Source organism: Schistocerca piceifrons, chromosome 11 (assembly GCF_021461385.2).
Source record: "Schistocerca piceifrons isolate TAMUIC-IGC-003096 chromosome 11, iqSchPice1.1, whole genome shotgun sequence".
In the NCBI taxonomy this organism is placed as follows: domain Eukaryota; kingdom Metazoa; phylum Arthropoda; class Insecta; order Orthoptera; family Acrididae; genus Schistocerca; species Schistocerca piceifrons.
The window spans coordinates 39,991,751-40,017,807 of record NC_060148.1 but is presented as its reverse complement, the minus strand read 5'-3'; the positions used below and the strand labels follow the sequence as shown (position 1 = coordinate 40,017,807).

Genomic DNA, 26,057 nt, shown 5'->3' with positions numbered 1-26,057 from the left:
ATTAGTAATAGTTATCAAAATTGGGAGCAACATGGTAAATAAAGCAAAAGTATTTTGGTGCAGTTGAGTCTCAATCATTCAGAGTTCAAGAGACCTAACATAAAGTCCAAGTACCTGAAAGTTTGATTTAAAATGGCACTTGTTTTAAAAAAAAAATCTTACAAATGGAAGCACATAGTAATAAGTGAAACTCAAAAGAAAGTTGTCTTATCATTTCAAATGACAAACACAAAAGTTCTAAGAATACATACAAAAACATCAATCGCATTCATTTTCAACGGTGAATGAACTGTGTCAACACTAGCATTTCTTCCACAAAAAGTTTACATCTCTTTTTAAAACGGTTTGTGTGCCATAATAAACTAGCAGCTAAGCCTCAGTGTCCAGACTAACAGTGAATGGCATCACTGTTCTAAGCATTGTAATCTTCAAGAAAATGATAAAATTGGTACAAGCCGACCTTGGGGAATGCCAGTTTGGATTCTGTAGAAATGCTGGAACATGTGACGCAATACTGACCCTACTACTTGTCATAGAAGATAGATTAAAGAAAGGAAAACCTATGTTTCCAGTGTTTGGAGACTTAGAGAAAGCTGTTGACAATGTTGACTAGAATACTCTGTTTCAAATTCTGAAGGTGGCAGGGAGCAAACAACTATTTACAACTTGTATGGAAACCAGATGGCAATTGTAAGAGTCGAGGGGCATGGAAGGGAAGCATTGGTTGGGAAGGGAGTGAGACAAGGTTGTAGCCTCTCCCTGATGTTATTCAGTCTGTACATTGAACAAGCAGTAAAGGAAACAAAAGAAAAATATATTTAAAAACAAAGATGATGTGACTTACCATACGAAAGCGCTGGCAGGTCGATAGAGAAACACAAACAGACACATACATACACACAAAATTCAAGCTTTCGCAACAAACTGTTGCCTCGTCAGGAAAGAGGGAAGGAGAGGGAAAGACAAAAGGAAGTGGGTTTTAAGGGAGAGGGTAAGGAGTCATTCCAATCCCGGGAGCGGAAAGACTTACCTTAGGGGGAAAAAAGGACGGGTATACACTCGCGCGCGCACACACACACATATCCATCCACACATATACAGACACAAGCAATATGTCTGCTTGTGTCTAGGAATTAAAATCCAGGGAGAAGAAATAAAAACTTTTTGAGGTTTGCCAATGACATTGTAATTTTGTCAGAGACAGCAAAGGACCGTGAAAAGCAGTTGAACAGAATGGACAGTGCCTTGAAAGGAGGATATAAGATGAACATCAATAAAAGCAAAACAAGGATATTGGAATGTAGTCTAATTAAATCTGGTGATGCTGAGGGAATCAGATTAGGAAATGGTACACTTAAAATAGTAGGTGTGTTTTGCTATTTGGAGAGCAAACTAACCGATGATGGTTGAAGTAGAGAGCATATAAAATGTAGACAGGCAATGGCAAGGAAAGCGTTTCTGAGTAAGAGAAATTTGTTAACATCGAGTATAGATGTAAGTGTTAGGAAGTCATTTCTGAAAGTATTTGTATGGAGTGTAGCCATGTATGGAAGTGAAACATGGACGATAAGTAGTTTAGACAGGAAGAAAATAGAAGCTTTCAAAATGTGGTGCTACAGAAGAATGCTGAAGATTAGATGGGTAGATCACATAACTAATGAGGAGGTACTGAACAGAATTGGGGAGAAGAAGAATTTGTGGCACAACTTGACTAGAAGAAGGGATCGGTTGATAGGACATGTTCTGAGGCATCAAGGGATCACCAATTTAGTATTGGAGAGCAAAAATCATAAGAGGGAGACCAAGAGATGAATACACTAAGCAGATTCAGAAGGATCTGGTTGCAGTAGATACTCTGAGATGAAGAAGCTTGCACAGGATATGGCAGCATAGAGAGCAGCATCAAACCAGTCTCAGGACTGAAGACAACAACAACAACAACAACAACAACAACAACAACAACAACAACAACAACCGTCAAGATATACGTTTTGTCCTCCACACTGCCTAAGACAATTCAGTATGTATGCTTTGAGAGCCAGAACTTCTCACAGCATCCATCAACTTCCTCCCTGCTTATGGCCTATTTTAGCAATCTTATCTTTCAGCTTCAGAGCTGTTGACAGCCTGGATGATGGAGTCCCACTTTTCATTACTTTTCCACTCCTTATTACATGGCCTCAATGATGCATTTCTTTTCTGAAAACTGTCAGACAACTGTTTCTTTGAAGTCATTTTAACAAACGATTTATATATTCCACTGTTTAGAAGACACAGCAATGTTGCAAAGAGATGATCGACAAAACTATTATTTCAATAACTGACAATTTTAATTACCGAATGCAGATAGGTGCTAATTTCAAATTACAGTGTGCTGTGGAACATTTTGTTATGACAACCACTTCAATTTCTTGGATGTACCAAAATGTAGAATTCCATTATTCATTGGTCTTTAAATATGTCTGCTTGTGTCTGTATGTGTGGATGGATATGTGCGTGTGTGCGAGTGTATACCTGTCCTTTTTTCCCCCCCTAAGGTAAGTCTTTCCGCTCCCGGGATTGGAATGACTCCTTACCCTCTCCCTTAAAACCCACTTCCTTTCGTCTTCCCCTCTCCTTCCCTCTTTCCTGATGAGGCAACAGTTTGTTGCGAAAGCTTGAATTTTGTGTGTATGTTTGTGTTTGTTTGTGTGTCTATCGACCTGCCAGCGCTTTCGTTCGGTAAGTCACCTCATCTTTGTTTTTATATATAAAAATGTAGAATTTGTTTGATTTATTGAGGTGTTTTCAAGGGACTCTTACAAAAAGTCTGATTTGTAGATAAATCAACTTATCAACTGGCGAAGAGTTCTCGGGCTTCCAGCCGGGTGGCGGTGTCTTCAAACTGCGACGTTTCGACGAGTGACATACTCGTCATCTTTTGGCAAAGTGCCGAGACTTGGCGGATGCCGGTCCCTTTATACCTGCGGCGTGCCCCCCACCACCTGGCCGCGGGAGGCTGGATCCAGTGGAGCCGGCGGGCGGGGTGGAGGGGGAAGCGGGTGCGCTGTTCGTGTCTCCGTCAGAGCATTCCGGTCGCGTCTCGTGAGCTGGACGGTTCTCGGTGCGTTCCTGGCGTATTGCGGCTAATGCTGGATTCCAGGCCGTGCTCAGTTGATAACCTTCGTCCCTGTTCACAAGATTCTCGTGGACCCGTATTTCTATCGATACTTTAATGACACAGTCCCCATAGCTTCCGGCTCGGCACAGCACCCTGGTGTTCTCAAAATCAAAGGTGTGGTTTTCTTTGATGCTATATTCCGTTATAGCAGATTTCTCTATCTGTCCAAGTCGGACACGCCTGGTGTGTTCCTCGCACCTTTTCGAGATGCAGCCCTGCGTTTGTCCAATGTACTGTACACCACATTCGCAGGCAATGCTGTATATACCATGTGTGTTGAGTTTGAGCGGATCTTTAGCTGAGCCCATCAGCTCTTTCGTCTTTGGCAGTGGTTGGAAGACGGTATTTATGTTTGATTTTCTCAGTAGCCTCCCAATTTTGGCTGATATGAGCCCCAAATATGGAAGAAAGGTGAGTCTCTTGTTAACTTCCTCTTCTTCCTGAAATTTGTCAGCCTGTCTCCTCTTGAAGGCCCTACCAATCTGTGATTCACTGTACCCGTTTTTCCAAAATACCTCTCTTAGGTGGTGTAATTCATCTGAGAGGCTTTCTTTGTCACAAATGACTGGCGATGCGCTGGATGGTGACAGCTGGTTGTATGGAGGTACAGGTCTGTGTGCTTCTTCATTCTATATACTGAGTGCCCCAGCTTGCCATCCGCTTTCTTCCTGATCAGGATGTCCAGGAATGGAATACAGCCATTCTCTTCTACTTCCATCGTGAAGGTGATATTCTCATGTATGCCATTTAGGCGCACTTTGAGCCTGAAACAGTAAAGCTCTTTGAATATGCACTTACGACCACCTACTTCAAGTGCAATGGAGAGCATTATGAACAAGTGGATGGAGTGGCCACGGGATCTCCCCTTGCTCCAGGGATTGTGAATCTTTATATGGAACACTTTGAGGAGGTGGCACTACAAACTGCTGACCGTAAACCCAGGCACTTCTTCCGCTATGTGGACGACACTTTCGCGATTTGGTAGAATGGCAGGCTGGCACTGGAGGAGTTTATGGACCACCTAAACAGCATACATGAGAATATCATGACAGTGTAACAGAGACATATATATCATATATACTTAAATATCTCATGAAAATACCTTCTCTGAGTTTTAGGCCGTTTTCAGTAGTAGAACAGAAATTGCCCATTTTCAGTAACTGTTTCATTATTGACTTCACACAAAGAACTAACTGATAGCACAATAGTAACTATATAATGGCTGCTAAGCTGTAAGGCTCATGCATTATTGTTGTTGGAGTGGAGAGACACAAAGAACTGGCAGTATGAAGTCCTCCAATTTCTGCCATTTGATTTTCAAACAATAATACAGCACAGACATTTTAATTTGGTCAATTTCAAACAGGACTGCACAGGATGTGAGGCAAGTGTTTCTAGGAAGAGGAGTGCTACAGAGGAAGCATGTTTTGTAACTAATGTCCACCCTCTATTCTCAGGATGAGTTGTAGGTAGCACTCATAATGGATTCAGAATTCCTTCATCATCCCATTAAAAAAAATTTTTAAGGGTTGTTGGAATTAGGCAGTACCATTTATTGCAATGACTCATTAGGTCATGCTTTAACAAAACACGTACAACAGCTAAATATTTTAGCTTGCATCTTAAAAATAAAACAACTGTTCAAAGAAAGTTCTCTTTCATTCTAAAGTTTAGTTAGACACTGTTGTTGTTGTGTTGATGATGATGATGATGATGGGGTGGACAGGGTCTCCAAAATGATGGAATGATGGGAACCACTGCTTTAGAGGTTCAAGGAACAGTCAACACTGAATGGTACATGACAATTTGTTTCCCTCAGTTATCAACAAAATCAGGAAAACTTATACTGTCACCTCCCTCATTTTTAGTGTCAGCAGTCACATAGCACATCAAACAATTGATTATTTGATGGAGAAACATCGAATTAATGCCTCATTGCCCACGTTCACCTAATTTATGGCCTAGTGACATTTGTTCCTCATTTAAAAAGGTGTGTGGACAGCTATGTTCCTCAACTCTAGCAGTTGCCATATTCTTCCAAAGCAGGTACCAGCAACAACACAGAAGAAATGTTTCCAAAATCGGTTCCAACATGAGCGAATGTTTAGAGAAGCCATAAACCATTGTCCCAAAACAGTTATTTCCTTGCTTCTGTGAACACTCAAAAGGTAATTATCATAGTTTGTAACCTAGCATTTGCAGTATTTAAAACAGCGTACTGTATGCTGGTGGTGACCCTACACTATGCATCATTTCAGACATCTGATGATCATATAGATCACAAACTGGGTATAAAATGAAAGCACATTTATGAAATCAATGATAGTTTTAAATTTAACAAATTTTAAATAATGGACTGCTGTGTCCTTTACTACGATTGTGCCATATTTCACCCTGTGAGTACTGCTGTTCTAACAATGTTTTTTCACCTTGCATGTAGGGTGACTGGCAACATCACCCCTAGCTTATCAGCACAAATTCACCCACTGGCAACTATTGTTCCTTATGTCTACTTCTTTCCCCTGTCTCTCCCAAGATCCTCAAACTTCAAACCACACTACACGGACAAATTTCAGGCTGATAAGAGTACCCCTCAACTCCAAAATATCTCTTACAATACAACTTCACATTCAGTCACCTCTGTAGTATTTCCCATGACGGATGGGGCAACAAACAGGCACAAAGCACTATGAAGTAGTCTTTCTTGTACATGTTGAGTACCATGAATTAAGATTCAAGTTTATAGTGTAAACTTTGGTTAAATTCCTTGTAAAACATCCAATGCCTCACACTGCCTCCGCAAAAATTAAGTCTGGTGGTTACACCAAAACTTTTATGGCTTTGATCAGTTTGATTGTATACGTAGATTTCTAGTACAAATTGAACTTCAGTACCAGTTAATTTCACATTTTAGCCTGTTGTAGAAAACCTGATACAAACTTGACATGCTACAGTCTGCATATCACATACCACTACAGCCACCTCTTCCCTTCACCCACACTACCTTTACTTCTTGCCAACAGATCAAAGTGACATCCATAGCCTACAGAATGGTATCGATGCCTGCTCCACTAAACTAACTTCCACTAAAATCTCTTTACACCAGACAGGTTCTCAAACCCTTATTACCTGCCCTAACCATTAGATTACACTATCTCATTTCTAGGTCTGAATCAAGTGTGGACTGTCACTGATTGATTTATACATCTACATACGTACTCTGCATACTACAACAAGCACTGCTGATGGTACTTAGCACAGTACCACACGTCTCATTTGAATCACATACAGAACACAGGAATATTGACAGCTTTAACACCTCTAGTCACATGGCAGTTAGTCTGATGTCTTTCTCAAAATCCTCATGCGAGTAAAGTGTAGTGGCCTGGAGAATATGCCTCACCTGAAGCTGGTTCTTGAAAGTGTGTAAGGATAACTTCTGTATCTTTAAGTATCTGGTTTTTCAACATTACAGTGACACACTCCCCCAGAGGCAGTAAAAGTGTGACCATTCACACCGCCCATGTTAGACATATTTGGTATAGATCTCTCGCACTCTAGGAATATTCTGTGATGGATAGCAAAAACGTTATTTCAACCCATCTCCTTTGTCAACTTGTTGCATTTTCTCAGGATAATAACAAAGAACTGAAGTCTGCCTCCTGCTTCAGACTGAGCCTACACGATTGTTACACGTCACCCCTATCAGTTGTAACACCCAGGTATTTGTACAGAATCCTCTTACTGACTTTCTTGGTTGCTGGATAATCAATTTTTATTTACACTTCTATACATAAATTGAGACCAATATGTCCTAAGCATGCACCGGAAAGAAATGCACAGCCGTAAGCTGGCGCATATCAGGCAACTTTCAAATGACAACACACCTTGTCTGCAAAATGAAGCGAATCCAAGTCACTGACAGCACCACATCAATGTCACAATCCTGCAACAAATAAGAATATCTCAATACCTCTAACAACTAAAAATTAAATACTGTGTACTTCAAGAAAAACACAAATTAGATGTTTAACATATCTGAACTACTTAAGTGCCACGTACAGTGTGAAAAATTTAAAAAGGGGCCAAGATTTATTTTTCCTGAATGTAAACTAAACCGTATGCCTTAGGTGACCATGTTTAGTTTTTCCTGGCAAAGAATTCTGATCAAATTATTGTGCCAAAATAGAGTGAAAGTCAATTTCACAGGGTCGTCCCAGCTGTTTATGTGACGTGACACTGGTGTGTCACTCAATTTTCCCTTCTAGAAGTGTTTCCTTCTGGCTCTGCATGAAACAGACTTCCACAAATGCATACCATTTGCTGATTTAGCACATCACTACAAAAGTTACACTGCTTTCCTCAAAGAATAACTAAAATTGTACTGAAAGGTGGCCACAAAAATTGATTCCCAAGAGGATAGTAAACATACTTCAATCATAGATGAACAGTTACCAGGTGTCAGTATCAATCATCACAATATTTACACAATTACAACAGAAAACATCCTACTGTCCAGAAGACATTGGCAGGCACAGAAGATATAGATGCAACGAGTGTTATGAAAGGAGTAACTGTGAACCAGGAAGACAACAAACTGAAAGCCAAACTTCACTCAACATTCAAATGCACAACCGGCGATAAAATCTTCTGTTTGGATTACTCCAAGTGAGACTATATACAACCTGGCAGATTAAAATTTTGGGAAATGTTCAATACATATTAAAGGTGCAAAAATGTCTCTCACGGTTGGATACAAATCGGCAAGTGTACATTAAAACAGAAGTCCTTGAACACCTTCATAAGTTGAAAGATTAAAGGAAAAATTGAAATGTGATGATGAGAACATAGGTTTGATGTGGAGCTGCAACTTTTGGAGTGAATGCCATTTGTGGCCGCCATCTTGAAATCCGCCATTTTGGATTAAAGTCATTTTCTTTAAATGGGAAGGAGGTATATGACACATCAAACAACACTCGCTTGAGCTCTGGAATTTAATGGTCTAATTTGTTTTTGTCTATCTTGTACAGTTTAGAGGTTATTAATGTTCAAAGTTGGGGAATTACCTTCATACCGACTGCTACAACACCTGTTCTAAGTGTTGTCCATCCCGTGCGATGCACAACTGTAGTCGCCGCAATTTGGTCACAGGCGTGTTGCATGCGTTCCCCCAGGTGTCTCAAATCACGGATGCTCTCAGCATACACTATCTGCTTAAGATGTCCCCATAGATAAAAATCGAGGGGCGTTAAGTCAGGGGATCTGGGCGGCCACTCCACGGGACCACGGCGACCGATCCACTTCCCTGGCAGTCGTTCCTCCGACAACTCACGGACACCGATGCCACAGTGCGGAGGGGCTCCGTCGTGCTGAAAATAAGATGGGAAAATGCTGTCAGTGTTCAGTGTGGAAGGGAACACGAGGTCCTGCAGCAGCATCAGATACTGTGGCGCAGTTAAGGTGTTGTAAATGAAATATGGCCCAATGATGCGGGTGTCCCATATGCCAAACGGCACCGTCACCTTCGCTGGACTGTGTTCTCGAATTGGGGCAATTTTCTAATTTCGTAATAATCTAAAGAGACGAAAATGTGTAAGTAGCCCGGGAAGCTCTATATGTGGATAGTATTTTGTGAGATACCATTTTGGTCTATGACAGATTTCCACCAATCAAAATGTCAAGCTGCTGGTTAAGTATATTTCTTTTTAATCTGATTTGATCCATTATTAATGGTTTTTGAAAGCCTGCGACTGTAGATACAATAGGTTTGTTTATAAATAAATAAATCTTCTGCTACCAGTCACAATTTTCTTTATTTTACTATTCGCACGACGCGTTTCGAGAAATAATTCCCATTTTCAAGTGCGTTTTTTTGATGTGTGTTAAGCCATTTCTTTTGATGTTGTCAGTGTGTGTGAGTCTGCTTCATTTTGTCGACTTTTACTGTAATACATAAGAAACGCGATTTTTAGTTGGGTATCGATTCTTCTGTGAGGTTAGTGGCTACAGTTTGAGAACAATTTGTACTTACAGTTTTCTAATGATCCATTTGTGTAGAGAGTCACACACACTTAACATCACACACAACTTGTACATCTTACACATCGAAAATATCTTATATAAACAAAACAGTTACAAAGCTCTTCTTATAGGTTGTTCACAGAGATAACATTATAGGTCTTCCACAGATTATGATATGCTTTTGTACAGAGGTTAATTTATCTTTACAATTTGGCTCATGAATTACTTATACTGATTTTACAATTGTGCTTATTTCTATGTTTTACTATTTTTATTTAAGTATATTATCGAAACATCTGAAGAAATTCACTGATTCACTTTCAAGTTTTTCATTTAATATTTTATCTTCATATTTTCTGTAATGTGAATATATCTACAGTTCTTCAAGCAAATCCATTTTATGTCCTTTATTTAGTCGGAGTACTTTGACATTTTGCTCTATTTTTTCCAAATGGGTGTCCTGTATTATATATGTGTGTTGCTATTGCTGATGTAGTGTGTTTGTTGTGTGTGTATGCTCTAATGTGCTCTGTGTACCTGGTGTTGATATTTCGGCCTGTTTGTCCTACGTAGAACTTGGAGCATTCCTGGCATGTTAACTTGTATATTCCAGAGTCTGAATATGGATCATGATTACACTTTATATTATGTATTAGTTTTTGGTGTAGTTTATTGGATGTAGAAAACCCAATTTTTACTCTGTGATTTTTGAAAATATTTGCAATCTTCTGTGATACATTGCCAATGTATGGAATGCTAGATATATATTTGTTTCTCTCTTTTTCTTCCGTGGTGCAGTTTGTACCTGGGTTTCTCTTCACTTTGTCTAAGATTGTGTCAACCATGGAAGCATTGTAACCATTGGCAACTGCAATCTTCTTCACTGTGTTTATTTCTTGTTGCATATTTTCTTGGTTCAATGGTATTTTTGTTGCCCTATGCAGCATTGACCTGTAAGCTGCCTGTTTATGAATATTTGGGTGACATGAGGTTGCAGGGATTGTGGTGTCAGTCATTGTGTTTTTCCTATAAATTTTGAATGTGCATGTGTTGATGTGCCTTATAATATTTAGGTCCAGAAAGTTGATACTTTTATTTTGCTCATGTTCCACTGTAAATTTGATTTTCTCATTTAGATTATTGAAATGATTAAGAATGTCTGTGATGTCTTTGGTATCTCCTTTCACTAACAGTAGTGTGTCATCTACATATCTCCTATAAAATTCTATTTTCCTTATGCAAGGTTCTTGGCTGTCAAATAATTTTTGTTCTAAGTGATTTATGTATATGTCAGCTATGGTACCGGATATACATGATCCCATTGCTAGGCCATCTGGTTGCTTATAAATGTTGTCATTAAAGGTAAAGTAGTTGTAACTTAGGGTTAGCTGAAGGAGTTCCATAAATTCGACAATCTCTGTGTATGAAAGTTTCTTGTGTTGCATAAGGTTCTTTTGTATTATCGTTATTGCCGGGTGTTTGCTTCCAAATGTTTCACGCAGTATATACCGAAGGCCATCTAGCTGACAGAGTGTAAAACGGGACATGGAGTGTAAAACAGGGTTCATCTGAAAGGGCACCTGTTGCTACTCAGTGGATGTCCATTTATATTATTGGCATACGAGTTCCAGCTTTCGTCACCGACGAACAGCTGTCGGTACCGGTGTGTGGACCAGTTGCCTGCTGCGGAGGCCGGTACACGGCAACGTTCACTAAATAGTCAAAGAGGAGACAGCTGTCTGTAGCCCCTTCATTCATTTGGGCAGACAGTTGGTTTGGTTTTGGTTTTGTTTTGCTTTAGGGTCCAAAAACCAACTGGGTTCATACACGCCATAGTCAAAACTATAAAATAAGAAGACAGAGAGGAGTTAAAAAAATTACTGTGTGTCAGTCCCAACTGACTTAAGAGAAAACAGCTAAAAACAGGGGCGTGGAAAAAGGACTAAAAAAAGACACCGTACAGAAATGGAGATCTGAAACTAAAGTTTAAATGTCCTTCGTCATACTGCTTCGGCGGATAAAAAGTAAAATGCGGTCGACAGCCTGTGCGTCATTTTGTAAAATGGCCGGTAACTCAGATGGCAAACCAAAATGGGAACAAACGTTTAAAAAAATGGCCATTCCGTTAGGAAGTGCCGGACAGTTAAAACTCGGGCACAACGTGTAAAAAGTGGTGGGGTAGCACCCCTTATCAAATGACGGTGGCTAAAAAGGCGGTGCCCAAAACGCAGCCCAGTTTAAATGACCTCTTCCCGCCGGGAGTGCCAAGAGGAGGTCGTCCGAGCCACTGGGACGGGCTTACTGAGACAGAGTTTATTCCGGTGAAGGGAAGACCACTGGTGATGCCAAACGAACACAACCTCTTGACAGATGGCAATACAGATCGTCGTAGGGAACACAGGAACTAACAGGCTGAGGTATGACGCAGCAGTGTCGGCAGCCTCATTTCCTGGCAGGCCGTCACAACCAGGAACCCACACAAACATCACAGTGGTTCCACCAAGAGTGAGCAAGTGAAAGTTTTCCTGTATCCGCTGCACTAAGGGACGAACAGTGTGCAGCGCACAGACTTTGGAGGCCCTGAGAGTATCTGAGCAGAGGACACGACTGAAAAGTTTGCGTCGCCAGCTCGTTATTTGTTTTTTTTTTTTTTTTTTTTTTTTTTTTTTTTGCTCACAACTACAGTAGTCACTAGCACCCAGACTAAATTATGAATGCACTGCAAGGCACAATGTTAAAACAGCAACTAAAAAGGACAACACTGTAAAAGGCACATTAACAGGCAACGGATTAAAAGAAAACAGCATAATCAAATGTCCTTAGACAGGTTTGTCAAGTGGATAAAACGAATAACGTGAGCAGCTGCTCCTGGGTCATCCACTAAAATTGCATCCAGAGTACACGGCAGGCCAAGATCAATGCGCAGTGACCGTCAGCACTTGCCCACACGGGCAGAACGGCGCAGCCGTCAGCAGACGGTGGTGGCCGAACCGGCAATGTCCAATCCGTAACAGGGCCAGAACGACCTCCTCCCGCCGAGAAGGGCACGAAGAGGTCGTCCGAGCCGTGGGGAGAGGTTTCGAGGCCCCAAACTCATTTTCATTAAGTGTAGACCAATCGGCACGCAACAGCGATAAAATGCGCTGACAAATGACCCTGCTAAAATCAGACGAAGGGACACGACAAGAAGCTGTCCGAGGCCAGAGTACTGCAGCCTTGGCCGCGCCACCTGCAGCTTCGTCCCCGGGGATACCGACATGGCCGGGAACCCACACAAAGGTAACCGGAGAACCGTCGTCAGCCAGCTGCCGAAGAGAGCGTCAGATCCGGTGCACGAAAGGGTGAACCGGATATGGATCACCGAGGCTCCGGATGGCACTCGGGGAATTGGAGCAGACGACATAAGCAGAATGTCGATGGCGACGGATGTAAAGAACAGCCCGATAGAGGGCAAATAGCTGAGCTGTGAAGACCAAACCGTGGCCACGGAGCCGGTATTTGAAAATGTGTGCCCCGACAATAAAAAAACACCCGGCACCGTCTTTGGTCTTAGCAATCACATTAACAAACTTCGAACAAAGTTCGACAAACTGTGAGCGGTATACCGCAGCTGGGGTAACCTCCTCTGGGAGTGAGCCAAGGTCAAGGTGAACGAGAACCTGAGCCCGGAGCCAAGGGGGCGGTCGGGCACTCGCCCACTCTAAAGGTTGCAGGGAGTGAAAAATCAAGGTGCCGAATGAGGCGACAACAGCGAACTCCAGAGGGCATTGCCAGATGAACACCGTGCCCTGATACAGGGTGAAGAGCTCAGCTGTAAATACTGAACAGTGTGCCGGAAACCGATATCTAAAGAGACGGCTGCCAATGATGCAGGCTGGCAGACAGTTGCTCAACAGTTGCACTTCTATGCACACGTGGTCACCCTTGCAGCTGCCACTCATCCCTATCCCTGTCATCTGTAACTCACAGTGCACAACAGCTGCCTCGGCGCCGGTTTTATACAGTGCCATTTTGCCGCGCACGGTGGCACACAAACAGTCTACGAAATTAACTGTTTCAGAAATACTTCCACACTTGGCCCAAAAGCCAATGATTGTGCCCTCCTGAAAGTTAGATAAATCGCCCCGTTTCTGCATTACAACTACTACTGCGGCATTTTAAGTGTCCCTCGACATGCTTCGTATACCCTCCACTGTTAGTGCTGCCACTGCTTTCTGTGGTTATTGCATGCTGCTGATGAATATACGCAGGTGGTCATATTAATGTGACTTGACAGTGGTACTCAGATAAATGAGAGTTGGTGAGTTCTAGTATTTTCGATTAGTACAAAAACGTACTGCACTCGTCAAACATGATGTAATAAAAATATGACTGATTTATCATAACAACATACAGCAATTATTCCTCCTGGTTTCATAATGTCTGACATACTATGATCATACAAACCCACAGGGCACATAAGGTACCACATTTTTCAAACTCTGTAAGACACGAAATTTAAAAGGAGGTATGACAATATTACAAATAGGACAATATGCTACTCGTCATATAGAGGAGATGTCGAGTCACAGACAAGCACAACAAAAATACTGCTAAACATGTGAACTTTCAGCCAAAATGCCACCTCCTAAAGACGACACGACACGCGGTCACGCACGGGTGGCATACACACGCACATTATCTCTGGCTCTGGCTACTGTGACTGAACTGCAGAGAACTGTGCCTAATGGGAGAAACGATCTAGCATGGGTGGTGGGTAAGTAGGAGACTGGGACAGGGAGGGGGTGGGATACCAGGATATGATGGGTGGAGGTGATTGTGCTGCTTGCGAAAATGTAAGGACATGGTGAGGACAGGGTAGGGCTACTAGGTACAGCCAGGAGGGTTCGGGGGGGAGGGGGGGGGGAGGCAGAGGAGGGAAAAAAGTTGGAGGAGGGAAAAAAGTTGGAGGAGGGAAAAAAGTTGGAGGAGGGAAAAAAGTTGGAGGAGGGAAAAAAGTTGGAGGAGGGAAAAAAGTTGGAGGAGGGAAAAAAGTTGGAGGAGGGAAAAAAGTTGGAGGAGGGAAAAAAGTTGGAGGAGGGAAAAAAGTTGGAGGAGGGAAAAAAGTTGGAGGAGGGAAAAAAGTTGGAGGAGGGAAAAAAGTTGGAGGAGGGAAAAAAGTTGGAGGAGGGAAAAAAGTTGGAGGAGGGAAAAAAGTTGGAGGAGGGAAAAAAGTTGGAGGAGGGAAAAAAGTTGGAGGAGGGAAAAAAGTTGGAGGAGGGAAAAAAGTTGGAGGAGGGAAAAAAGTTGGAGGAGGGAAAAAAGTTGGAGGAGGGAAAAAAGTTGGAGGAGGGAAAAAAGTTGGAGGAGGGAAAAAAGTTGGAGGAGGGAAAAAAGTTGGAGGAGGGAAAAAAGTTGGAGGAGGGAAAAAAGTTGGAGGAGGGAAAAAAGTTGGAGGAGGGAAAAAAGTTGGAGGAGGGAAAAAAGTTGGAGGAGGGAAAAAAGTTGGAGGAGGGAAAAAAGTTGGAGGAGGGAAAAAAGTTGGAGGAGGGAAAAAAGTTGGAGGAGGGAAAAAAGTTGGAGGAGGGAAAAAAGTTGGAGGAGGGAAAAAAGTTGGAGGAGGGAAAAAAGTTGGAGGAGGGAAAAAAGTTGGAGGAGGGAAAAAAGTTGGAGGAGGGAAAAAAGTTGGAGGAGGGAAAAAAGTTGGAGGAGGGAAAAAAGTTGGAGGAGGGAAAAAAGTTGGAGGAGGGAAAAAAGTTGGAGGAGGGAAAAAAGTTGGAGGAGGGAAAAAAGTTGGAGGAGGGAAAAAAGTTGGAGGAGGGAAAAAAGTTGGAGGAGGGAAAAAAGTTGGAGGAGGGAAAAAAGTTGGAGGAGGGAAAAAAGTTGGAGGAGGGAAAAAAGTTGGAGGAGGGAAAAAAGTTGGAGGAGGGAAAAAAGTTGGAGGAGGGAAAAAAGTTGGAGGAGGGAAAAAAGTTGGAGGAGGGAAAAAAGTTGGAGGAGGGAAAAAAGTTGGAGGAGGGAAAAAAGTTGGAGGAGGGAAAAAAGTTGGAGGAGGGAAAAAAGTTGGAGGAGGGAAAAAAGTTGGAGGAGGGAAAAAAGTTGGAGGAGGGAAAAAAGTTGGAGGAGGGAAAAAAGTTGGAGGAGGGAAAAAAGTTGGAGGAGGGAAAAAAGTTGGAGGAGGGAAAAAAGTTGGAGGAGGGAAAAAAGTTGGAGGAGGGAAAAAAGTTGGAGGAGGGAAAAAAGTTGGAGGAGGGAAAAAAGTTGGAGGAGGGAAAAAAGTTGGAGGAGGGAAAAAAGTTGGAGGAGGGAAAAAAGTTGGAGGAGGGAAAAAAGTTGGAGGAGGGAAAAAAGTTGGAGGAGGGAAAAAAGTTGGAGGAGGGAAAAAAGTTGGAGGAGGGAAAAAAGTTGGAGGAGGGAAAAAAGTTGGAGGAGGGAAAAAAGTTGGAGGAGGGAAAAAAGTTGGAGGAGGGAAAAAAGTAGGAGGAGGAAAAAAGATAGTGTGTGCATTGGTGGAACAGAAAGCTCTGTATTGCTGGAGTGGGAACAGGGTAATGGATAGGACGATGAAGGACAGAAACTATCAAACATTGTGGTCGGGGGAGGGGGGGGGGGGGGGTTGGTGCGGTACAGGAATGTAGGATACATTGAAGTCACAATGATTGATTGAGGAGCTTTTGGGACTAAACACTGAGGTCATCAGTCCAGCAATTCAAAAGTTACCTGTGTAGGGGTCAAACTATAAAGCAATGAAGTTAAAAGCACACACAGCAAAAGGCATAAAATGGCAGGTGAAATCTAAAAACTGGAAAAACAGCAGTCTTTGCACAGGGGGATGGCCACGGGTCCCAGACCCGGAAAACATGAAGGGGCCCCAACCACAAGGACCCTGCCCCTACTCCAGGAAGTAAGCAAAACCTTACAACTGAAAATATGAACAACTTTCATGAAGGAAACTGAAAACCAGTTCAACCATTTGTGAATTGTCAGCTAATATTAAAGACAAGGAATTTGGAAGGCTATACTTGGTACAAAGGGCCAAAACAGAGGGAAATTCCACCAATATATTGGACCCCGTCAGTCTGGTTTCACAACCACATTGTGGGGTGGCTCGTTATGCAGGAGAAAACAATGGGTGAGCCTAGTATGACCGATGCGTGTACAGAGAGAGAGAGAGAGAGAGAGAGAGAGAGAGAGAGAGAGACTGACTTTATGTGAATCTGCGCATATCTGCACCTGGAATCATAAAAAGGAAATGGGGGTTAAGTATCTGCCTCTCTAGCCAAATGGTCAGCCAGTTCATTCCCTGCAGTACCCACGACTCGAGACTCAAAGACAACTGAGCAGGCGGCACAACCATGCGCAGAGAGGTGGTCAGGGATAGCAGAGACCTAAGGGTGACAAGATAGGATTGGTCTATAGCCTGCTCAATGAGTCTGTACATACTAAAACGCTGTTGAGGGACGCCTGAGTAACAAAGTGGAGGGCCCTGTTAATGGCTAGCAACTCTGCTGTGAACACACTACACGATTCCTGCAATAAATAGTGTCCCATGACAGGAGACGTAAAAGTGTATCCCATCTTGTCTACCATTTTAGAAACATCAATGTAGAAAATGACAGCACCTTGGAACTCCTCAACAATGGAATGTACAATACACGAGATACGACTGGAGCGACAGAGACCTTAGGACTCTGGAATAGGTCAGTCCAAATCTGCAGTCGAGGCAGTGGATCTGAGGAGGGGTGCAGGAAGAAACACAAGGGGCACTTTTCAGGGAGTGGAGATGGAGATTCCGACACAGGGAAATGAGATGCATTCCAACTGGCAATCCTATCCGAGGCAAGGTATCAGGAAGGAGACATCCCTCATTTGCAAAAAGGACAGGGTACACAGGATGGCCATTGAATATTAAGAAACCAGGAACTGGTTCCATCGTATTTGTTAAGGGGCAGTCCCTGTTGCCGCGAGGAGGCTGTCGACAGGACTTGTGCAAAAAGCACCTATAGCTCGTCACACTCCACGATTATGAACAGGATCGAGTAGTTTCAGAGTGGAAGGAGCCGCTGAGCCAAAAAGCTGACAAACCTAATCTAGTCTGGACAAAACCAGCACACAGTTCAGATTGAGGACAACACCACAGACTGCACCCTGTGAGTTAACAAGCACTGCGCTCTCATTTAAATATACGGCCAAAAGAGTCGGCCTTCAGGGATTGTGAAATGAACCCTGTCGTCCAGGACTGGACGCCCCAAACAGCGCAAATTCACCACGAGATGGGGAAACTCGCAGGTGTCTATTGTACATTGAGGCCTTAGCGCTGTAGTGTGCGAGTGAGACAACTACCTACATCATAGGGAAAAACAGTAGAAGGTTTTCGTGGCCAAGGAGATGTAGCACTGTTAAATATGGCGAACCAAAGAACGGCCATAAAGGGACACATTTATGAAAACTATTTAGTTCTAAAGTAGTGCAGGGAATGAAGTCACAATAATTTTAATCTGCCATCTTCCATAAATTTTCATAGTGATCCCAATAAAACTTAAATATTGATCATATCTACAATAGTTTAGGATTTACTGTTAAAGTGAAATTAACAAGTTTTGTAACAAAGACCTGAAAATCCTCACGTCTGAACACTTTGGTCGATCTTAACGATTGATATTTAATATAGAAGATCATCATTAAAAAAACAAACATTGTAAATATCAACTCTGTAACTATTTGTTTAAAAGATATACTACACTTAAATTATCAGTATTTTCAGTTAAGCATCAGATCATCATTTCCTCCACAAAACACATTGAACAATGACAGCATGGCTCCTTATTGAATCAGTAGGTAATAGAATACTTGTTGCAAAGTTTAGTGCATAGTAGTTACTTTTGTTCTTTTGTTTATTTATCAGAAAGCACATTGATGCAAGGCTACTAGACATGGCATTCAAAGCTAAGAAGGAAATTGTATTGGTTTTATGTAAAAGAATTTAACGTTTATTATGTAATCAATATTATTGTTACTTTATTTAGAATGTGAAAGTGGTCAAGCTTTGATTATTTAAATACGTTATAATGTAGAATAAGCTGTAGCCAATCAGACTGACGGCTTCAGGAAAGGGAACTGCCCTAGTCAGTTGAGTGAGGATATTTGGCACGTGAGAAACATGGCCGGGGAGGGGCATAGGGAGTGCTGGCTCTGATGCGAAAGCAGACAGTTCAGGTGGAGAGACCGAAGGGTACAATTCGGATTGAGACACAAAAGCGGACAGTGTCTATAGACAGCTAGGAAATGAAACGACTTATAAAATTTTGCGTTGTGTGGTATTGGGGGACTTCGTCTCTGAGCGGTGAGCAGCCACTCACATGGAGTGAAGTCTTAACTTTTCGTGTGAATATCAAGGTGGCACAGTGTGCTTCGCGATGAGGTTGTGAATAGTCGAACTGCGTCAAATGGATTTGTGTTCGGGTGTAACAGTAACTCTAAATACGACCACTTTCACTATTAGTTTGCTTTCTGAATAAACATTATTCTAACCAAATAACAACTGTGTGGCCTACATCATTTATGGGTCATTAATTTAGTTCAGATAATATTATTTCTGTTATTGTATGTTATGTTAACTTTGTATTTTGCAAACTTGCTGGTCAGAAGTGCAATTTACGACGTGTAATGCGACACGTGTGGTTCAATCCCTACGCGAGTTTCAGGGAAGACATTTCGACGAAGAGGAACCGCATGTGAGCCAGAAAATCTTTGGGATGTTTGCTCGCAATTGGGGGCTCTTCCGGGATAAGAACATGGGAAGCGTTAATTGAGGGTTAAGAATCTTGCAAAGTGTTGGAACAGGATTGGATTTTGGAAAGTGTTAGCTGCGGAATACGAACTCTGGAAAGTTTAGAATTGGATTTGAATCCTGCAAAGTGTTTCCAAAAGCATTATCAGAATGTTGATAGGCAGGCCCTCTCGCAAAAGTTAAATGTGAGATTGGTTAAGGACTGAATATAAGGTTTCTTTAATAGTTGTGAAATTACATTTGTAATTCTCACAGCTAGCGACATTCTGTGACCTAGGTCCCAAGTCTGTGGCGGTTTAGGCAGTTTGCGTGGGGGCTCTGGCCTAGGAATTTTGCAACAGTTGTATGCACCGAGTTTTATCAGAGGTTAGTCGTGATAAAAAAGTAACACGGAAGAAGAGGCAACATCGAAAGCACGTGGTTACAGCCAGCAGCGGCACCTTCAACGGCAATTCATTTCACAAAGGCGGTTGTAATACCACAGCAGAGGCTATGAGATCTTTAGCATCGGTTTAAACTGCAACATCGGCAGCAATACCGTAGCAGAAGGATCCGGCACGACAAAGCTAAGTACCTGCGCTGATAGCAAGATTATGTATATTTCTGTAGTTCAATCGTCAATAATAGACGTCACTAACATTAAGCAGTTGGCCAGTTTGTGTGGGTCCGAAAAAATACTAGCAAGCTGCTTAGCCCGAAGTTGGAGTGGGAGATCGTGATCAGCGGAGAATTTAGTTGGGCAAATAGTCCGAAATCAGGCAAGGGAGATGAATTTGGGGGAGACATGACGTCACAATTAATGCAAATGATAAGAGGATTGGGTTACAAAATTGGGGTGACGTAAATTTGAAAACTGATGCGTTTCAATCCGACATAGCTTCGGTTGTGAAAGATGAAGTAGGGAAAACGGCTAGTGGGATCAAGGAATTGATAGATGGAAAATTAAAAACCATTCGGGACGAAATGGGCAAAATTTCTGATGAAGCTGTGATACTTGACTCTAAGGTAGATCAAGTGGAGAAAAATTTCAGTGATGTGGTAAGGTGGAGAAGTTGCAGGCCGATCTGGGAGGCACCCTAAGAAATCGTATGAGTAGGCAAGCTGCTCTAATGGCGGGGATGACAGAGGCTATTAGCAACTTATCCATTCGAATAGGTAAAGGGGGAAAAAGTAGATAAAATAAAGGAACATGTAGAATCTGGCATTAAAATTGAAAATAGTGAAGTTAAAAAGCAAACAATGAAATAAAAAGTGAACTGAATTCTTTGGCTGCACATCAAACCTCTACAGTGATCAGTGTTCTGCGGATGAACTCTGGATCAGTCAAATGTTTTGCAAACGACGGGAAATGCCCAGTAAATTTTCTAGCAGCATGCAGGGATGGTTTCATACGCTAAACGTCAAACGAGGCACATTAGCTCGCAACCTCGAGATCTGTGGGCCAGGCGGAGAGCATTAAGCTTCTGCACGCATGTAATCTTCAAGTGGCAAATGGGGGCAGCCACAACCTCTTTCTATCAAAAAGAAGGCCCAAGAAACAGGACTGCTACAGCAAGGTGCTGATCGCCTAAATTAAGTTCTGGATTGTGTATTGCAGGTCTATGCCAAAAGTGCATAACCTGTGTTTTAGAGGGAGAAAAGTGGAAACCGAGGGAAAGGGCCCACGCAGAGGCCCGGTGTTGGCAAGAACAATCCAGATGCGCGCAGGCTGCGAAGCAGCCACTGAAGTAAAGAATGCCGTATTGGGAATGTACTCAGTAAGTGTGTGTTGCAGCTGTACGTTCGCCGTAGTCTGTCGGTGACCGTTCGTGCTGACAGACCGCTTGTCTATTGTCCAGCCCACGATGGAAGTAACCATTACGCTGCCCCTCTCTCCACCCCCCCCCCCCCCCCATCTTTTGTTGGATCCTGCTGGCTCATTTGCATCTCATGTTCAAGCAGAATGGCAGACAAACATCCTTCTTGTCTGAGTTTGGACCTACACCAAGACCACATGAAGTTTCATACAGATCAGTTGCCTCTCTACCATATGCTGGAGTCATATCTTCAGAAATGGGAAGAATTTTAAAAAGGTATGCTCTCAAAAGAGTACTTGTCTGCCAGCCAAGATTAGTGGACACCTCGGCTCAGCGAAACAGGACCTGGGATTAAGGAAGCATGGTGTTTATAAAACCCCTTACCATTGGAGCCGTTGTATGTTGGCCAGACAGTTTGCAGTATTCAACACAGCTATTCAGAGCACCATCATGTTTGCTGGTGTCTTAGAAATCTGCTGTGGCAGAGCACTGTCTTAATGACACACACACACACACACACACACACACACAGTGTTGTTTAATATAACAAATAGCTGCTCCTGAATGTCACTATTGAGACTGTGTTAAAGGAAGCTACTGAAATTAGACTGGCACACAACATTATAAATAAAGGCAAGAGTTACCCTTTAAGAAAGATCTGAAGTCCTGTTTTATCCGATATTAGAAAACAAGAGTCATTGACAGGCAGAATATATTAATAGTGGTACTCAGTAACAATTCATCTATTTCTGCCAGCTTTCAACAGTGGGGCACTGTACGTTCTCAGTATCAATCAGTTTCAGTGTGATTAACATACGGCCTTCTCACCAGAAGATGGCAGCCAGGTAGACCCCAAAAATATTGGTTTCGGACAAGTGCTCAATCTGGCTGCAGACCTCAGAAGACAACCACCAACTAATACACCGATAAAGTGTAGGTAGTTACTACTTCTAACTATAGATTGCAACAAAAATAATCACCTGATAAGATAATGTAAATGGATAGATAAAAAATCTACTTACCAAGTGGCGGCATGGGAACATACACACAAAAGGGTTTAACTACTACAAGCTTTCGGAGCCAGTGGCTGCTTCTCCTCGAAGAAGAGTTGAAAGGGAAGGAAGAGAAGTGAAGGAAAAGGACTGAAGAGGTTGGGAAAGGGGTACAGTTCAGGAAAGTCACCAGTACCCCAGGTCAGGGGAGGCTTATTGGACGCCATGAGACCAAAAATCTTTCCTTCTCATCCCGTCCGGCAAGTCTCCCCTGACACAGGGTACTTGGACGACTTTTCTGAATTGTACCCCCTTTCCCTAAAACTCTCCAGTCCTTTTCCTTCACTCCTCCTTCCCTTTCAACTCTTCTGCCAAGAGAAGCAGCCACTGGCTCCGAAAGCTTGTAAAAGTTGAACCCTGTTGTGTGTGTGTTCCCCTGCCGCCAATTTGTGAGTAGACTTTTTATATATCCATTTACATCCATATTGCGTCTTCCATCACAATTTGTTGATATAAATGAACACTGCACGTACAATTATAATGTGTACATTCAACATCTTTGACCACAATAAATGACATTCTGCCCAATCTGACAGGTAATGAGACCCTTTCTTGTTTTTTTGTGACATCTTTATTGTCACGGTGCTTCTTCCGTCGAGGGCCAGCCTGCTCCTCCGAACTGGAATGCCACAGCACAAAGAAACTGTCAAGCGTGCAGGTATTGCAACATGTAAACTGACACTGCGATCTCACACATAAGATACTTGGCATCCATCCCTGTCATTTACATGCACAAACAATAACAAACTGATGAAAAGTTGGCTATTTTAAACTACTCAACTAATAAAATACTTTCAACTGTCGCACTCAACATTCATTGGTTAGTCGGGCATAGGATAAAACATCATTTTAATAAAGTGACGTATTACACCACACAATGTTGTCCCCCACCACCAATAATTTATAAGTATTGTGTAACTTAGTGGTGTAAAATAGGCCACTGACATTACAGTGCACACTGTACTATTAACAAAATTTATTGTGACCTATACTATTATAAGCATACTGTATCACATTACCTGGAGCAGAATTTAATAAAAGGAGTAAACAAGTAAATAAAATAAAAACTGCAAAATGTAGGAAACATAGGACCATTTACAATTTCTTCTTTGATTATTATATGTGGTGACACTTTATTGTTCTCGCGGATAAAAGCTTGCAAACAGTAAAATCTGTGAGTATGGTCAGCTTGCTTCTTGGGAGCTTCTTTAACTGAACTGGAACCTATGGGTGGAGCTGTGGTGACGTACTTATCTACAGCTTAGAGCCTAGGTCGGGCTGGGAGATGATCATTTGGTTTGTGAGTTGAAGCTAAAAACTGAAATGCCAAATAAAGTTTGTTAACCTAACGCCTAGACTGCAGCCAGCACTGGTCTGGCCAGTGTCTCCCTACAAAACTATAATTCTACATCCCAGAAAAACTAATTAGATAATGGACAACACTCTGGTAAGTATTTGGATTAATGTATTACGTTCCTACATCATATGTAAATAACGAACACAGCAAGAGCCCGCCATGTAACTTATCACACCAATCTACAACAAACAAATTAATATCATTCTTATGCGCGCGCGCGCACACACACACACACACACACACACACACACACACACACACACACACACACACACACACACACACACACACACACATTCCGGATCTGCAAGGAAAATAGCTTACCTTTTGACAATTTGTATCAGCTGATACATTCTGCAGACCAAAGAGCCCTATCACCTTATCTCCAAATTCCTGTAACAAAATGCCTTTCCTTATGTTGGCTACTATCTGATCATACATTTGACAATATTTTAATGTTGTATTTTCACAAAATACAAACAGTTCTGTTGCAAACGTTCCCTGCCTAAGGCAAATGGACAAAAGCGCAAAACACGTCTTATCTGTCTTTCACTATAAACCATTGTGACAGAAGGTGACCACAAAAAGGCTAACTCAATTGGTAAAACTTTCAGGAGTCGAGATTATGTGGGCCTCGCAAACCGAGGTATAAAGTATCCCACCGTGCTAAGCAGGATGTGACAACTATCAGCTCACAGATAAAAGACGGTGTGAGTAGGTTCCTGTAAACAGTGCGTCTTTTATCTATGGCTGGTAACTGAAACCATCTGGCTCAGCATGAAGGAGTACTTCATACCTTGGTTCACAGAGCCCACATCATACAGTTCTCAGTTAAAATAGTCCATCTTGGGGTCACCTTTCATCAGAATTGTTGTAGTGAAGGACAGGTCAGACAAACATTGTGGTACAGACCAACTGTGCACTAGGTGAGTGATGATAATTCTGAGGTGGTAATAAAGTTTACGGTCTTTTTGCCTTATGCAAGGAGTATTTGCAACAGGAGTGGTCAGTTTGCAGAAATGTTATTTGAAATGTGTTAATCTAAGATCAGGGTCCTATGGCAGCACGCTATATATTGGTCAGACTGACAGGACTGTGGAGACCCAGTGTACTTAGCTTCAGCGTCACACACACTAGCATCTGAGCAAATCTGATATCGCAGAACTTAGTCTTGGCATTGGTCATCATATGGAATATACCAATACTGAGAGCCTGGTATAGGCTCTGCCAGCTATCAATTAACCTTATAAAAAGAGAGTGCGGTTTTTGTTTAAATTCTATTTGGAATCATGCTCTCTCCTTTGCCAAAAAACAGACAGACAGTGTTAATACTGTATTGTCTGTTGGCTATTAATTTTCACTACTAATAACTTCTGACATCTGTCATTTTCAGAGCTGCATGATGGCAGAGAGAGAGAGAGAGAGAGAGAGAGAGAGAGAGAGAGAGAGAGAGAGAGAGAGAGAGAGAGAGAGAGAGAGAGGGGGGGGGGGGGGGGGGGGGCAGGAATGTGCACACGCACAGGATGAACACCTGAAACCTAGTGTGTTTCCTTTCTTTTTTGTGTCTGTCAATGGCTCAATGATTCTACATTTCGGCAAGTGGTCTCTTACCCTAAGGTATCAACGTTTCCATGTATTTACGATAATATTATTTCCAGATATTAATAATACATATTTGATTCATGTGATGCCTACAATGATTGTGACAACCCTGTATTGTCTGTTTCACTTACCCAGACCATTGCAGTCTGAGAAAATCTACATGATTACAACTCTCAGTTAAGTTCTGGCAATACAAATATCGCCTAATGCCAGCAATTATGAAATGATGGTAGTCACAGTGTGAAGATCTTCAGGTATTATTGCGAAAATAAAAAATAAAATTTACTAATTGTAATCAAACACTGTAATAAAGAGTAAAGGAACAATATTTCTCTAATCCTTTACACTGCACATTCATTTAATATGATCTTTTGTTCTCCACACAGATTTCAAAGCTTACCAAGTATATAATTCCTCTTTAAACTGGACATTTTTAAGTCATGTGTCACTACATTCTACATTACAGCATTTTGAATTAAAAAAAAACCATTTTCATTACTAAAATTTTAGTATCGTTCTAGCAAAATTGTACTGCATTGTGTGATACTACTGATATAAAAAAAAGTTAGTTCTGGATACATTTATCATCATCCTTGTTCCATAGATCATGAATAAGACATTTCATAATGATGAAGTGTCACTTTAACATATGCAATGATTTAACAATAGCTTATTTCAGTCTATCTGGAAAAATGCCTTTTCAGTGAGCTACTACATATGTGGCTGAGAATCCTACTTATTTGTTGAGAACAAGCTTTTAGTACTCTGTTGGAAATGCCATCAGTTCCATGTGAGCTTCTACTTTTGAGTTAATTTATTATTTTCCTGATTTCAGTAAGGGAGTTGGGTTGAATTTCAGTTTTATCAAATTGCATAGGTACTGCCTCTTCCATAAACTGCCTTGCATTTTCTAAGGAATAGCTGGACCCTATTTTCTCCACAACACTTAAAAAATGATTATTAAAAATGTTTTCTACTTCTGACTTCTTGTTAAACTTTTCATTGAGTTTGATAGAAAAACAGTCTTCCTGTGCTCTTGGTTGCCCTGTTTCCCTTTTAACAATATTTTTCTGTTTACAAGATATTTTTATCCCTTTTATCAACAAATACAAAAGGTTCTAAATGACTTACCCAACCAGAAGTCCACCTGTTTCTCAAATTCTATGCTCTGATGCATAGCGGAAAAGTAGTAAGACTCAATTTACTTCATACAGCTGTAGTGCAAGGTAGAAATGGGATGTTTCAAATTATGTATTTTTGAAATAATAAGTTTCAGAATATTGTTTTAAGGTTTTATGTC

The 26,057-nt window shown here is 41.8% G+C and overlaps 1 protein-coding gene across 1 annotated transcript in view; it reads right to left on the bottom strand.

The window, feature by feature from the left end:
• LOC124720308 overlaps positions 1 to 26,057 on the bottom strand; it is a 40,947-nt gene that overhangs the window by 13,818 nt on the left and 1,072 nt on the right. The window contains exons 3-4 of the mRNA XM_047245616.1: positions 8,227 to 8,529; positions 7,048 to 7,106 (exon numbers count right to left, since the gene is read on the bottom strand). Coding sequence (XP_047101572.1) covers positions 7,048 to 7,106; positions 8,227 to 8,529 — 362 coding nt within the window. The remainder of the gene's footprint in view (positions 1 to 7,047; positions 7,107 to 8,226; positions 8,530 to 26,057) is intronic.